Raw genomic sequence first — 16,882 nt, 5'->3', positions numbered from 1 at the left:
AATAATACTTATAATTCTTATCATCTTTTAAATATTATCATAATTACATTCACCTATAAACTGCCATAGCCCATTTTTTCTTTGTTCCTCTGATCTGGGATCAGTTTGTTTATCTGCATCACACACTGTGACACACTCAGAGAAAGTGTAAACTGGTTTCAGAGCAGTTCCTCAGCAGACGGCTCAGTGAGAGAAGAGCTGATGAGCTACTGCGTGGTGTGGAGAGGTGGGGAGGGTGGAGACAGCGGGGAGGTGGGGGCAGTGGAGTGATGGTGCGGAGCATCTTTAAAAGTCTGGATATTTTGGATGTCGAGACTAAATCCAGACACTGAAGGAGCTGGAGACTCATCATGAAGAATGCGGTTCTCCTGTTCCTCTCTCTGCTGACTGTGGGTAAGACTTCTCTGTACTATCTGGTGAGAACCTGATATTGTCACTAATGCAGTAGTAACACACTGTAATCAGAGAGTTTAGGTTTAAATTCTTCATCGCAACTTTTGGAACAAAATCTTGTCTCTCATTTAGTGGAGGTCAGTTACAGATTGTAGAATATAGACTGTGTTCCTATTGGTTCATTTCAAATGATGTCAAATCAGAAACAACAAACAAGGAGATACAAGGTTTGGTTATCAATAGAGAACCAGAAACTTATAAACTTATAGACATCTTTTATTCAGACAGCAAAATATATTTTCACATGAATGCTACATATCAACAGGTTGCCACTAGATACTATTTGGATAGTGTCATATATTTCCAGGTGAATGCTACATAGTATCAAGTGGGCACTAGATACTGTTGGGATATTTTCAGGGGAACCTGACCAGAAGTGAACAAAGTGTTATCAGCATCTAGGTCACATCTGAAAATTCCCAAACTTATACTGTGTACTCACCTGATGATATTTGGTGGCCACTTTACAATAGCATGCACTGCCTAAAAGCAATAAACAGTTTATTTAAAGCAGTTCCCAGCCAGCGTGGGCAATGTTGGCCTCACAACAGTGGCGGATGCTGGTCTTTCAAGGAGGGGAAGCTCAATTTTGGCCTACATCATAAAATGTGTCAGTTTATTTATACGTAAATTCTACCCTCCGTTCCTTTTCAAGAAAATGATCTGTGACCCTGTTGTACCAACAAGGCGTCTTTTCCAGGGACTTGACTAGTGTTCTCTCAATGGCCAGCAGAGCTAGGCTGCTTAAACGGCCTTGGCCCATGTGAAGTGTGTCCGCCTGTTAGTGCTTTGTGACGGTGGAGGGGCTCAGCAGCACCTGCTAGAAACTGCGATAGAAGTCAGAAAGAGTGATAGAAGTCAGTCTCCAAACAAAAGCAGCTACAAAAACCCCACCAGAAATAGAAGCTCGATTTGTCGCTAGTCAATTTTAACAAATAAAATGCCGCTAAGAGGACTTAGAAAGTCTCCGGTTCAACTCAGGACAGAATGAAAATGTAATGCTCCCACGGATCTTTACACCAAAGAATCGCTGATTCGCTCATTTCGCTGTCAATCAAAAAGAAATTCAGCCTCAGACAGATCATCCAATCATTATGCAGAAGCTGAGCGTCCGGGCCAGCCGAGGCCAGCCCACTGCCCCATAGACCCACAGAGATGCTGAGCGTCCGATGGGCGGGACAAAGCCTAGCATTTATCCAATGACTTGTCTCGTTTCGCTGCACTTCGCTGCTTCGCTACTGAACTCTGTGGACGCTCAGCGTCCTCACTGTTTAAAGCACTGTGAAGCTGCGGGAATGATTGAGAGGAAAGCTGCATCTTTACCAGTGATAAGAAGCTGATTCTGAACAAAAGTTGAGCGCGTTGTAGTGCATATTTATTCAATGACATGTACACACAACAGTATATATTTGATCACTTATTTTTTGACATTTTAGGGGAAGCTGAGCTTCCCTTGCAGTCTTAGAGCAATCGCCTCTGCCTTACAATGTATATAGACCCTGTACTTGAGTTAAAGCAGTGAGATCAGGGTAATATAACTTTAGGGCTAATTAATGCTAAGTGTAATCTTCATGTTTACTATTAAACAATCTGCTCTATGTCCTCAGAGTTTCAAGCTTCTGTTATCATATTTTCTTTTTTCTCTCGACCTCCATCAGAAAATTGAAAGTGGAGCTCGGTGGGCATCACAAGATGGCTGTAAAACAGCAGCTGATGGTCTCAGTCATCAGGGTTTATCCCTAAGAGCTTGACAGAGGAGACCGTCATGTTGATAAACCTTCCAGAATCAGCCAAAGTTGCTATTGCTGCGCTGCCGACAGGAGCCTGCATCACTCCGAGTGACAGGGACGAACTGCAGGTCTCTGGACAAGGAACTAACTAACAGTAAAGCTAAAGCCTCTTTTTCAATTGTAGAATAGTTTAACTGGTGTTTGTTAAACTTGTGTGAATAATAACATATAGGATTATCTATACCTTTATCATCCTCCTGTAACAGAACTGACCCAGCACCCACTGCACTTGCATCCACCTCCAATTTAAAAGGTCTAGAAAAATCAGGAGCAGCCAGAATCGGAGCATCACTTAAAAGCACTTTGACGCTACCAAAAGCATGAACACACTCAGATGACCACGAAAAAGGAACAGAAGGACTAAGTAACTTAGTCAGGGGCTCAACCACAGTGGAAAAGTTTTTACAAAATCCACGATAATATCCAGCCATACCTAGAAATCTACATAATTCTCGACGTGTTACTGGGATGGGGAAGTTTACAATAGCAGCCACTTTAGCAGCTAAAGGACGAACTTGCCCACTTCTTACTTCTTTTCCCAAATATGTAACTGTTGCTTGGGCAAATTCACATTTTGCCAGGTTTAAGGTCAAGGAAGCATTTTCTAAACGCTTTAAGATGATATGCAAAGTCTGTACATGACTGGTCCAGTCAGATGTATATACTACCAGATCATCCAGGTAGGCAGAACAATGAGACACATCACCCAACACTGTATTAATTAGCCTCTGAAATGTGGCAGGTGCATTTTTAAGACCAAAAGGCATGACTGTATATTGCATAAAATCATCTGGTGTAACAAAAGCTGATATCTTTGAGGCCTCAGGGGTCAAAGGAACTTGCCAATATCCCTTTAATAAATCAAATTTGCTTACAAAACAAGCTGCACCAATATTATCTACACAATCATCCAGACGTGGCAATGGATAGGAGTCAGAAACAGTAATTGTATTAATTTTTCTATAATCAGTACAGAATCTAAAAGTACCATCCACTGGTTTGGGAACTAACAAGCAGGGTGAACTCCATGGACTTTTACTAGGCTTCGCAAAGCCATGTTCCACCAAGTAATTAACTTCGTGTTTCATAAAACCTCTTTTTGTGGCATTAACAAGATAAGGATGCTGCTTAATTGGACGACTACTAGCCACAACTTTAATATCATGCTGTAACACATTAGTCTGAGAGGGAACATCACCAAATATTGTACGAAAGTTATCAACCAAGTCAATGATATCCTTTTTCTGCATTTTCGTTAAATGACTAAGCTGAGAAGATTTAACAACGCTTTAGAATTTGGCACTGACTAAGGGACTGACTATAGAATTTTAAACCGTCCATGTCCTCCTCTGACCTTTGTGTGTCAGGTAAAATTGTAACCACTCCCACAGGAACTGAACTTAACATAGGGTCATCCCTGCACTCTAAAAAGAACCAACTTAATTGAATTGCTTCAATTGGTAACAAGTAATTCAATTAAGTATATCCAACTTAATTTTTTAAGTTTTTGAAGGTTGAACTTAAAAAATTAAGTTGGATAAACTTAATTGAATTACTTGTTACCAATTGAAGCAATTCAATTAATTTGGATCAACTCTTCTCTTTTTAGAGTGTGGAATGATAAAGTTTTAACATGTTAATATGACAGACACGGGACTTTTTTCTACACTCAGGAGTTCTGATGATATAATCTGTGTCACTTAGATTTTTCTCAACAACATAAGAAAAACAAGCTGCTAAAGATGAACCAGGCACAGACAATAAAGCTAAAACCTGATCTCCAGGAGTAAATCTACGATAGACTGCCTTCTTATCAAAAATCTCCTTCATATTTGTCTGTGCTGACTTTAGAATTTCCCATGCCTTGTGTTATCGCTCACGAAATGCACTGACATAGTCTAAAATATATGTTGAGGTTTCTGTGCAGCATTAGTGCACAGAAAGGACTCTTTTAAAAGCTTTAAAGGTCCCCGTACTGAATGACCAAACACCAGTTCTGCTGGGCTGAAAGAGAGCGATTCCTGAACAGCTTCTCGGGCCGCGAACAAAACAAGAGGTACTCCCTCATCCCAATCTTTCCCTGTTTCAAGGCAAAATTTACGAAGCATTGATTTTAAAGACTGATGGAAACGTTCCAAAGCTCCTTGGGATTCTGGGTGATATGGGCTAGAAACTGTATGTTTAATGTTCAGACCCTCCAAAACCTGGGCAAAGAGTTTGGACAAAAAATTTGTACCTTGGTCAGTTTGTATCACTTTTGGCAAACCAAATGTGGAAAAAAACTTCACTAACGCCCGAGTTATAATTGGGGTTGTTATCCTGCATAAAGGTATTGCCTCAGGAAATCGTGTGGCTGCACACACAATAGTTAGCAAGAACTGGTTCCCTGACTTTGATTTTGGAAATGGTCCAACACAGTCCACCAGCACTCGCTCAAAGGTTCTCCAGTCACTGGGATAGGACATAATGGAGCTGGAGGAACAGTCTGGTTAGGCTTACCAGCTCTCTGACAAACATGATAAGTACGACAATAATTAGTGATATCTTTCTTCATTGCAGACCAAAAGAAGTGATTTAAAATATGACGATAGGTTTTAGTAACTCCTAAGTGACCTGACCAAGGACTGTCATGAGCAAGACTTAAGACATGCTGCCGATATGCTGCAGGTACTACAATTTGATAGGCAGTATTCAGCTCTGGATTAACAAACGGACTCCACTTACGCATCAAAACCCCAGCTTCAAGGAAATATGTTACTTGTTTATCAGCTACAGCACCATTACCACTTAATATAGAAAAATACTTAAGTAAACTACTGTCTGCTTTTTGTGCTGCTATAAGCTGATCACGTCCCACTATACAGTCAAATTGCAAGTCCCCAACTCCATCAAGCTTACTCTGCTTCCTCATGTTAACAGTGGTAGACTCCAACTTCCTATCTGAGTCAACACATAAGAAGGAATCAGATATATCTATCACGTCTTTCAGTTTTTGTGACTGGGCCCGTGTAAGTACACAAGTGGCGGCACAGTGGCTTAGTGGTTAGCACGTTCGCCTCCCAGGGCTGGGATCTTGGGTTCAAGTCCCATCTGGGTGGAGTTTCCATGTTCTCCCCGTGTCTGCGTGGGTTTCCTCCGGGGTCTCCGGTTTCCTCCCACAGTCCAAAAACATGGAGGGTAGGTGAATTGGCTTCTCTAATAACTGTCCTGGTGTGTGAATGAGTGTCTGTATGTGTGAGCCCAGATATGGATTGGTGCTCTATCCTGGGTTAAAACCCTAGTGCCCGATGTAGTCCTCCAGGTGGACGGTCGTTCCTGGTCGAGAGTACGCTGTGCGCGTTTGGCTGCCGCTTCTCACCAGTGTGTGGATTGAGTGTTCTGAGCATTCTGAACAGTGTGGATTGTAAAGCGTCCTTGGGTGTCTAGAAAGGCGTTATAAAAGTGTAAAGATACATACAAGTAGGATAAACGTCTTTACTCTCATCTGTTGCAGCAATAGCAAGAGGGGTATCTAAAAACCTCTAAAATAGGCAACACCTTTCCACCTGCAATATCATTACCCAGAAGAAGATGAATCCCACTGACCGGTAGTTGGTCACAAATAGCTACTTTAAATTCACCTGAGAGCAATTCACTGTTCAACTGAATGAGATTTAAAGGTGCTTTAATGTATCCCATTTCAAGCCCCTGACAGATGGCATGTGAACCACAATATGACTTATCTGAAAATGGTAATACATCCACTAAAATTAAAATTGGAGGTGGAAGCCCCAGTATCCCTTAACATTTTAACAGATATAAATTCATCAGCATCTGACAAGCGAACAAAACCATCCAACACAAAAGGCTGGTACGACGGGTCTAGATTGGTCTCTCTTGGGGACATATGAGAATGCAATGATCCTACCAGAGCTACTCCTTTAGAAGGTGGCTTATTAGAGCTTACACCTTGATTAGTCTGCCTTTCCAGCTTTTTCTTAAGCACCAAACAATTCACTACAATGTGCCCAGGCTGATGACAATAGTAACACTCCTTTTTCTCTTGAGACTGGAGGTGAGCGGTTATGCTGTAATTTAGACCTGCCTTCAGACACACGCTCTACATTTGACCTAAAGACCTGCTTATGAGTGAGAACAAATTCATCTGCCCAAACTGCTGCTTGTGAGGCAGTACTAACCGCTCGCTCATTTAAATATACAGCGACACGCTCAGGAAGACAGTTTAACTCCTCAAGCAACGTAAGTTCTCTGATAGATTCAAAATCATTAGCTTTACTAGCACTGCACCACTTATCAAACATGATAGACTTTTCCCTCTGAAATTCTACATAAGTCTGAGTAGGTGACTTACGGTGACCTCTAAAATGTTGCCTATATGCCTCTGGGACACGTTCATATGCTCGCAATATAGTAGCCTTTACAACCTTGTACTGTGAGCTATCGATAAGTGATAAGGCAGAACAAACCTCTTGTGCCTTCCCCACCAACTTGCACTGTACTAAAACAGCCCAGATCTCCTCTGGCCAATGCAATGTAGTAGCAAGTTTCTAAAAAAACACTAAAATAAGTAAGTATCTACCTCATTTTCCCTAAAAGGAGGGACCACAGACATGTATTTACTGATATCAATTATATTACTGGTAGCATTGTGCACGGCTGATTCTGTGGACATATTAAGACTCGCCACATGGATACTAGTTTGCGCCAACTCGGGTGCATTAGGGGGAGAAGTGGGGGCCAGGGAAACCAGCGGTGAAGGAGGAAAGGCAAACGCCTTTGCCTTAAGCTCCAACTCACGCATACGTATTTCCTTTTCACATTCCAACTCCATCCTACGAACAGCCAGTTTAAACTCAAACTGCCGTGCCTCCGCCCTGTCTCTTGCCTCCAAAATACCTTAATCATTCTTCATTCACTGTCCATTTATTAGCTCCACTGACCACACAGTGTAGAAACAAGGAGGTGGCTTTAATGTTATGACTGATCAGTTTGTTTATAATGAAATAAAACTATGACTCTCTCCTGATGTTTTTTTTTTTCATACTTTTCTGATACCCCTCTCCCTCTCTCTAGACCATAGCGAGTTGCTGTTTTCATCTCAGGGCGAGAGTCTCAGTTTGAGGATTAGGTCAGATCTACAGTTTTCCTTTGTGGTTGTTTAGCTTTTTGCTTAAATTTAAATTAAACTGTTGACAGCAACAATTAAAGTGTCTCCTGTTTCTTTTACGCCAGAATTTAGACTCCACACCCAGTATGAGATCTGCATTGCTGCCGTGCTGTGGTAACATTTCTAGGGCCATTCAATCATTCATTTTCTGCAGATATTTGCAAAGTATTTCCAAAAAACATTTAAAATTTTGTCCTGACAGAAACATTGTATTCAAGTCCTGTGTGTGCTGTGGTCAAACTCTGTGATGACAGGACAGTGGCTGTGATTCTGTTTCTATTCTGCAGCAGAGAGACACTGGACATTGTTAACACTTTACTGGACAGTGCAGTGGTCTGGCTCTGTTTTTATTCCTGTCAAATGGCTCACAGCTGATGGTTCCATCAACAGGATGTTACCTTATTACTCTTTGGGTGTGATTCCACACTTCAGCTCCTAGATGGCGATGTTTGATTATTAACAGGAACAGGAACACAGGTTTCCGTAGTGTTCAAGTGTGATAAGTGATTAAAGCTCCCAACATTTAGAAATGCAGCAGTTAAACTCTCTCTCTCACACACACACACACACACACCTGTGGACAGTTTCACACAGTCATTTCACATACCAAAGTGTGTTGGGGCTGAAAGTGGAGCACCTGGAGGAAACCCACTTAGAAACATGGAGAACGCACCACGCTCCTCACAGACAGTGATATGATAAAGATCTCTCTGTGTATGTAGTGTACACATCCATTTTTCTTTTGCAATCCAGTAAGTTTGGAATCCTCCTGCAGAATCTTTGCTGCTGGGAGATTATGCTGGTCCTTCAGAGGAAAATGTATGGTAGTGAAATTTTTAAGCACAAGCAAACTAAATTCAAGTCTGCTTTTGGCTGACTCTGAACACTTCTACTAACCTTTATATCTTGAAGCCACTTTACTATAAGGCATGCTGTATGTGATCAGCAACCTAGAAAGTGATTGATGGTAACATTTTAAATGCAGAACTGTCAGAATTTGTTACCTTAAAATAAAAACTTGTTAGGCTACTTAGTATGGTGTTCATCCAATTTAAATGTTCATGTGTTGAAAGAACTTGCATGCGTCGCTGTGTATCAGTATGGATGTATAACAGATTCTGTATTCAGCACATTATGACTTACTTCAGAGCCATCATCAGTAATAAAAAAACAGTTATTAGCAACAGTATCATGTAGGCTAATATGTTATCTCGTGTATTAGCCTAGCAGTTTATCGCACACGTTCAGCTAGTTCTGTGCAGACTTTCTACATTACATTCATCTGACCTCTCATGGCAATAAAGGTGGAGTATTTAAATAAAACGGCACTGCACTGCTTATTGTGAAGTGTTATCTTGATAATTCAACCAGGTTAATACGAAATCTGCTAGTCTACCATTCATTAGTATGGTGTAATGGCACCAAGATAAGGTCAGTAAAGAACTGAGTCACTAATTGTCTGCCATTTTTCTCTCTCTTAGCTTTCTGCTGGTTCTCCACGCGTGTTTGGTAACCGGATTTCATAGTTCACCTCACCACATGCTCAGCGATGGCTCACGTGTGTACCTATGTAGCTAGCGCTCACGTTAGATCAACTGACAGCTGACCAGAGCATTCCCAGAGCATACACATTTCACGTGTCCTGCTCTGCCAGAAACAGACCGAACCATTCAATAAAGAGAGAGAGGGATGAAACAACAAGATAAGTCATTTGAGAGAAATTTTATAGCAAATAGTAACCATGTTTATTCTGCTTATTTTAACAGATGATATTTATTTCAAAAGCCTACAAAAGACAATACTATTAAAATAATATTAATAGCCTTCAAAGGGCCCCCGTCAGTGCCAGACATTTCTTCCCCTGGCAGCGCCACTGTTCAGAGGGAAGGCCAGTGTGTATGTACGTGTGTGTGTGTGTGTAATGACTAGATATCTCCTCAGAGTCCTGTTCTGAAGAAGTGAAGTCTATGCAAATAAACCTCACTGCATGGACATTGTTCTTGTGGTGGATGATTTCAATGCTCCAGTCTTTCTAACGTAATGTAGAACTGTCTCTGGAGCGAACTCTCCACCAGTGTGAGTGGCTGAGTGTGTGGTGCTCTATTCAGGCTTCACGTCTTCCTCAGGCTTTGGACACACTGTGCCCCTGAAAACGATGAAGCAGTTACAGAAGATAAATTAATGAACTGAACCTTAGACTCAGACAGACAAAGAGATGCTTGGTTAGTGTGATGTACAGATTATGGCTGCAGGGTCCCTATTCGGCTTGACTCTACTCATCTTTTCTGCTACTCCATCAAATAAATTTGGTCCTGGAACAGGGTTTTTTTTTTTAGTCCCTCTTCTCTCGTGGTTCAGAGTGAGCCAAGCAGGGACTTAACCGTGGTGTGTAAATCTTGCAGAGCACCAATTGTCCAGAGTGAGTCCTCACTCTATGTCATGCAATGCAGTCCTCCATCTGTGATGTAGCTGGTAACATTTCAGGGCCTAATTGTTGCAGTGGCAAACCAACCAGGGACCAAAAAGTGAGTAGAGCTGTGGAGAGTAGGTACCATGCAGTGGAAGACAGCATTAGAGAGAGACACTCACTGTTCGCTCTATTCATTCTCATCAGTTATTTTACTGTGACTAGGAGAGTTCTATTTTTCTGAGTTCTCTACATGTAGAGGAAACCTCAGAGAACAACCCCATCCCCCTCTCCTTCCACAAACAAGATGGGAAAGAAATACAAAAGAATCAGATAGGCTAAAGAAGCCAGGAGATAGACCTGAGCAGTTACACAAAGAAATTATTCACAGTTCCAGATAACAGAGTCAAACTCACCTCCTCATCTTCAGGATGCGATTCACTGTAGGACAGGATGCACACCAGTGTCTGAAGGTTCCTGTAGTACATTTTCATAAAACAAATAAACGTTATCTTCAACACCATGTATTGTTCTTCACAGACTCTTGACTGAAGCAAATTCTCTGATTTGAATATGCTGGAAGACTCAAGATTAAGTAAACACACCCTCCCCATTCTTCTCCTCAGTGGAACCCAGTGCTGGTTCTTAATGAAATGTTTATGACCTGCTTTGTTTAAACCCCACAAGCCCCACAGAAGCATTCTCCCCCTGTTCAGAACGCCTGCTTTCAGCGCCTGTTCCAGTGAGAAACGAGAAGAATTAGTCTGGTTTTTAGCCGTTTTCGCTTGGTTATCTTTTTTCTCCATTCTTGTTTTCTTTGCTTTCACTCTATGCTCTTATTTTTCCACTCTAGTTGTGTCTGTTGTGCTGCGTTTAACCCTAATGTCTTTGCGCTTTTACAAAAACGCAGGTCCAGTGCTGTGATTGGACAGATTCAGACGAGGAGGCTCATTTTATCTTGTGTTTTCTGATAAAGGCAGCAAAGAAACCTTGTTTCTGTGTGGGAGTCGTGTTTCACAATGTGGGAGAAATGAGTTGTGGAACAGTGAAACCATGTTATCTGGAGTGATGGAGTTCCTCTGGTGTGTGGAACAGTGGAACTGTGTTCTCAGGAGTAATGGAGTTCCTCTGGGATGAGTTGAAGTGTATAGTTTTCCCAGACGATTAGAGACTCAGTGCAGTGCAGAGGACTAGTCTTTCATTTCAGAGAATGATCCCATATGGCGTACATATTCCCTGGGTGCATTTTGGATGATGCATTTTAAGATTAATAAAAGATTTTCATGCCCAGTTCCAGGCTTAAACTGTAGTGATTTTGGGAAACACACAGCAGTGATGGTGGGTTTTTAGGGGGATTTAGGAATCCCATTTTCTTTGCTGCTTTTGGGGCAGTTATAATTCAAGAGAAATTAAATTAATTCACTTCAAATATTAAAGCAGAAATGTGTTAAAACATTAAAATCGTGTGTTCACAATCCCAAAATATACACAGATGAGCCAAAACATTATCACCACACCCTTGTTTTTACACCCACTCTCCATTCCACAAAGGAGCAGTTTGTAGTTACAGTAAAATTGTACAATAAAGCTATGGTTCATCGGTGTAAAAATAATTCATCACTGTCCAATGAAAAGCCTGTCTCCATGTTTGAGGAGGTTTAGTTTACTACATCATTTGAACACAGCAGCTGTCCCTTAACACTGTGTGAAAATCTCATGAAGAATGGACCAATAGAAGAGTTCCAAAATTACTCTGTATATAATACTTTCACACTGACTGAAAGTTAAGTTTTGTTCCCCCTTCTGTAAAGTTACTGTTTTGGGAGATATGTGTTTTTAATTGGACAGTGATGAAAGAGCATATAATGCATGTCTATTTGCATTGCAAGTTTTTTATTGGACAGTGGCGATTTAAACATTAATGTATACAACATAATATATGACAATGCATTAAATTTAATGTTATTTTCAGCTTTTTAAACAACATTACAATTTAAATGTTGCATTATATATTTATCGCAAAAATAGGAAAGAAAATTAAATTTAAAATAAAACCTTTAAAATCAAACTCATTTAAGGAGGCGTCTACTGACCTTTAGATATGTAAGTTTGGCTGATGTTCTGCAGTGTGGTGTGAGTGGTGGAGAACTGGGAGTGTGTGTGTGTGTGTGTGTGTGTGTGTGTGTCTGAGGGACAGGTTTAAAAGTAGGAGTTTCAGACATCAGGAGTAAATCCACAAGCTGAGGGAGCTGAAGACTCATCATCATGTGGAACGCTGGCCTCCTACTCCTCTCTCTGCTCACAGTAGGTAAGACTCAGACTTTAATTCATCTTTGTACCACTGAGAAAACACCAGATAAGAAAACACTAATTTTAGAGCAAGGCGCGGTTCAAACCGACTTGGAAAAGCAGACTGCAGTAAAAATATAACACTTGGTACAGTCCAACTGGGAGAGTTCTTTAAGCTCAGCTCCCCCGTCTCTGCTCAGGTGTGGGACCCTCTGATGCTGAGGATGTTGAGAAGCGTTTGGTGACATCAATCACATGTCCTGATACTGAGAGGCTCCATCACGTCCGAGTGGTGAATGAATTTCATGATGGGACCAGGGCGATCTGTGGAGGGACTCTCATCCATGACCAGTGGGTCATCAGTGCCTCACACTGCTATGCTGGAAGAGACAGGTGAGTGTGTTTGGTAGCAGATTCTCTTATCCAGAGCGTCTTTAATCAAGTTACAGGGTTAGAAGCCCCATCCAATCTGCCACACGGAGCAACATGTAGGAGAACCTAAACATAGGGGCAGACCGAGCAAATCGAACCAAAGAGAAAAACGCCGTGTCTGTGGTTTGGACACGTTTTGACTTTAGAAAAGACAACACTGAACATAAAGAAGTCAAATGTAAACACTGAGGAAAAACTGTTTCATGCTAAAGTTAATCAACCAGTCTGCTTCACACTGAACAGAGCATGCCTCAAAAACAGACGGAGCTTCCAGCAACTTTAGAAACCAATATACTACCATTAATACTGGAGCATATTTACTGTACAAGCCTTGTCACTGAACTATGAGGCAACAAACAACAACAAAAAAATTAATTAATTGTAAGAGGTAAAATATTCTATTAATCTTGATATCGGTTTATGCTCACCCAGCATTAATCAAATGAGCAGACATCGGTATTAAGTCACTAAGGTTAGAGTTAGTGCACATTCTCTAATTAAAGATATGAATACATTCCATTGGGGATACCACCACAGTGACAGTTTTGCTGACAGTGCATGTGTTATTTAATTTATGTTGTTTTTACTTTGTTCTCCTACCTCCAGCACATTGAAAGTGGAGCTGGGCGGCCACCCAAAGATGGCTGTGAAAAAACAACTGCGCATTGGGTCTAAAGACATCAGGATTTATGCCAAGAGCGCAAAAGAGGAGCCCATCATGATGCTGAAGCTTCCAGAGCGGGTGAAAAACATCTCTCCGGCAATGGTGAAGACTGGAGACTGCTTGGCCCCGAGTGACGGAGAGGAACTGCAGGTTTCTGGACGTGGGGCCACCACTGCAGAAGGAGGTGAGAAGCAGCTGCAGTGCAGTCGGAGGAGTTATAGAGCAGTTGTATTTTTTTGTACCATCAGCATCAACAGTAAAATAATTTTTTTTTCTAAAAAGTAGTAGCTGTGTTGTGAATGAATGTGAAGAACAAAGTGTGTTTCCAAGTGTTCTCGATTGTATGGATTTGTTGCACCCTTGGTTTAACATAATGAAGTATTTATTAACTGCTGAAACTATGAGGAGAGATGTGGAAAGGGTTAAACAATCACTGGAATAATAGGTCTAGGTTTGTTCAGATATTAGGGGGATTTTAAGTAAGTTACTTTTTTATTTTACATCTCATGTTCTCAGGTGTCTAAATACTTTGTACAGTACTGCAAGTATGTGAAGATGTTGTAGTAATACGTTTTGCACTGATAAATGCCATTAGTACTGCTCAGGAGAAAAATTCCGGGAAGAAGAACTCATCCAGATTGTGGTGCCATGGACATGGGAACATTTAATTAACACAAAACCTGTTGCAGGACCGGGTGTGAAGGACCTGATGTGTCTGGAGGTCAAGACCCTCAGTAAGAACCACTGTCCAGACCTGTCTGGAACTGGTTATGAGAACCACAAATACATCTACTGTGGTGGAGGAGTAGATGGAGCAGAAATCAAAGCCTGTAAGGTAAGAGTCTGGGTCTGCTCTGGACCCACCCCATCCCTGATCAGAACAGAGCAGATACAGAAGATGAATGAACGAATGAAATACTGAATCAGCATATGATGTAAAACATGTTCAGATAAACTAGTCAGTTTTCTTGAGTCTGTTTAAAACACTTCTGCACATTTCTTTCCTTCCTGTCCCTCCAAACAGGGCGACTCTGGGTCTGGTCTCCTGAAGAAAGAGATGACCTCCAAGTCACATTTCTTTTTCTGGACCAAGGAGGTGAAGGTGGACGTCCTGTACGGAGTTCTCATCAGTGGACACGGAGACGAGTGTGAAGACAAATTTGTCTTTGTCGACATCTGCGCCAAACCAATCAAGAAGTGGATCGACAAACTGCTGTCATAGATACTGAAGAGAGGCTGCAGAGTTTCCAAAAGTCTGTAGACATGTTCTTATTCGGCACTGATCAGGACTGTGTTTCTCTTCACTGCAGTAATGTTATGAAGTCTTCCTAGTAGAGTTTCGAAATGATGGTTGAACATTTAATGGCTTTCAGTCTTCAAATAAACATTACTCAACACTAATTATAAAGTGTGTCTACAAACATTTGGAATAAAAATAAAAGTATAGTTCTTGACAGAGGCAGAGGTCTCATATCAGCAAGAAAAAAGTCTCATGTCCTGTAATCTCTTAACATAAAAAGTTTAAAAATGTGGCTTAAACTTTAGCTTCCTGTTTGTATTAATTTTGCCGTCTGCTTTTTTCCCCCCCCTCTCTCAAAAATCTTTTCACATCCTGAACTCTATTATAAATAAAAGTGCTGTACAGGGTTCTTTGACCGATGCCATAGAGGAAGCAAATTTGGTTCCATAAATAACCATTTTTGCTAATAACTTTGTTAAAGTTTGTCAAACTTTAAACCTTTAACAGGTTCTTCACTTTCACGACATCAATTTATGATATTGCATCAGTAGGTTTTAGATAATGTAAACAGTGCCATACATACAAGTCTGAGAACTTGTTACTGATGCTCCATCAGAGGCAGAGGCCACAAAACACTCACAGAAAATTGATCTTCAAAACCATATTGGTGAAGGATGTGCCAGCAATGTCTCAGCATCTGGCTCCTCAAAGTGCAATACCTCTGATACAACAAACACACTCACATCTGTTGGCACATCTGTAAACGGATGCATTTATGTAATCTGTAGTTTATCTGGAACTCAAAGTTGTATTCTCTGTTCATCACAGGGTGACAACTTTTGATTCTGTGCTGATTTTATGTAAGGTGCTGTTTCTCCTGAGGAATTATTTTAGGGGAATCTCTTGTGTCGTCAACATATACCTGTGGCTTTTATTACACCTCCCCTCAACTTGTTGTATTCCATTGACAGGTTAGAAATTAATGTATTTATTATATTTACTCCAGGTGCTCTGGTTTCCTCCCACGGTCCAAAAAAACAAACACATGTTGGCAGGTGGATTCGTGACTCAGAAGTGTCCGTAGGTGTGAGTGAATGTGTGAGTTTGTCACCTTATGAATGACTGGCGTCCCCTCCAGGGTGTGTTCCTGCCTTGCGCCTTGTGATTCCGGGTAGGCTCTGGACCCACCGTCACCCAGAGCTGGATAAGCGCTTACAAATAATGAAAGAATGAAGCCTGTCAAAACATTTTGGGCAGCACTGGGCAAATCTCTGTGCTTCTTCCTTAAACATTACAGCACAGTGGTTTTTTGTCACAGCTTTATCACATTACTTTTACAAACCAGATTCCAAAAAAGTTGGGACATTAAATTTGTGAATAAAAACTGAATGCAATGATGTGGAGGTGCCAACATCTAATATTTTATTCAGAATAGAACACAAATCACAGATCAAAAGTTTAAACTGAGAGAATGTATCATTTTAAGGGAAAAATATGTTGTTTCAAAATTTCATGGCGTGAACAAATCCCAAAAAAGTTGGGACAAGGCCATTTTTTATACCACTGTGTGGCATCCCCCCTTCTTACAACACTCAACAGACGTCTGGGGACAGAGGAGACCAGTTTCTCAAGTTTAGAAATAGGAAAGCTCTCCCATTCATGTCTAATACAGGCCTCTAACTGTTCAATCATCTTGGGCCTTCTTTGTCGCACCTTCCTCTTTATGATGCTCCAAATGTTCTCTACAGGTGAAAGATCTGGACTGCAGGCTGCCATTTCAGTCCCCGGATCCTTCTCCTACGTAGCCATGATGTTGTGATTGCTGCAGAATGTGGTGTGGCATTATCTTGTTGAAAAATGCAGGGTCTTCCCTGAAAGAGATGACATCTAAATGGGAGCATATGTTGTTCTAGAACCTGAACATAGTTCTCTGCGTTAATGGTGCCTTTCCAGACATGCAAGCTGCTCATGCCACAAGCACTCATGCAACCCCATACCATCAGTGATGCAGGCTTCTGAACGGAGCGTTGATAACAACTCGGGTTATCCTTAAGAATGTGACAATGATAGACAAGAAATTATTTTGTCTTATTGCCAAGCAATTACATACAATATATGTATTAGGATACATATATTGTAACATTTATCCCAATATACACTCATGTATAATATCAAGGCCCTAGCCCTGCAGTCTGGCCTTTTCAACATAGTGAAATTTCTTCCCTCCTAGATATTCTACCATCAGCTGCGAGTGGTGTTACTGAAAAGTGATAGTGCTTAATAATCACAGTACTAAGGAGTGCTGAGGAACATAGTGCAGAAAAGTGTCCAATGCTCTATTGACCTAATAATGCAGAGCTCCACACCTGCTATTACAACTGTAAAGACCAGTTCCATATTGTTGACTATGGGTTTAGAATGGGATGGCATAAAATCTGTG

At 41.1% G+C, this 16,882-nt stretch overlaps 1 protein-coding gene across 1 annotated transcript; it reads left to right on the top strand.

Moving 5' to 3' along the window:
* The first annotated feature begins 12,003 nt into the window (after positions 1 to 12,003).
* On the top strand, positions 12,004 to 14,745 carry LOC136668955 (serine protease 1-like). Its single transcript, XM_066646727.1, has 5 exons — positions 12,004 to 12,125; positions 12,307 to 12,499; positions 13,145 to 13,386; positions 13,892 to 14,037; positions 14,227 to 14,745. Exons 1-5 carry the CDS (start codon positions 12,083 to 12,085, stop codon positions 14,422 to 14,424), a joined length of 822 nt encoding a protein of 273 aa, XP_066502824.1. The 5' UTR covers positions 12,004 to 12,082; the 3' UTR covers positions 14,425 to 14,745.
* The last annotated feature ends 2,137 nt before the right edge of the window (positions 14,746 to 16,882 follow it).

The sequence above is a fragment of the Hoplias malabaricus genome, chromosome 15, assembly GCF_029633855.1.
Source record: "Hoplias malabaricus isolate fHopMal1 chromosome 15, fHopMal1.hap1, whole genome shotgun sequence".
Lineage (NCBI taxonomy): Eukaryota > Metazoa > Chordata > Actinopteri > Characiformes > Erythrinidae > Hoplias > Hoplias malabaricus.
Note: the sequence above shows the minus strand (reverse complement) of the source record. Positions and strands in the feature narration are given on the sequence as shown.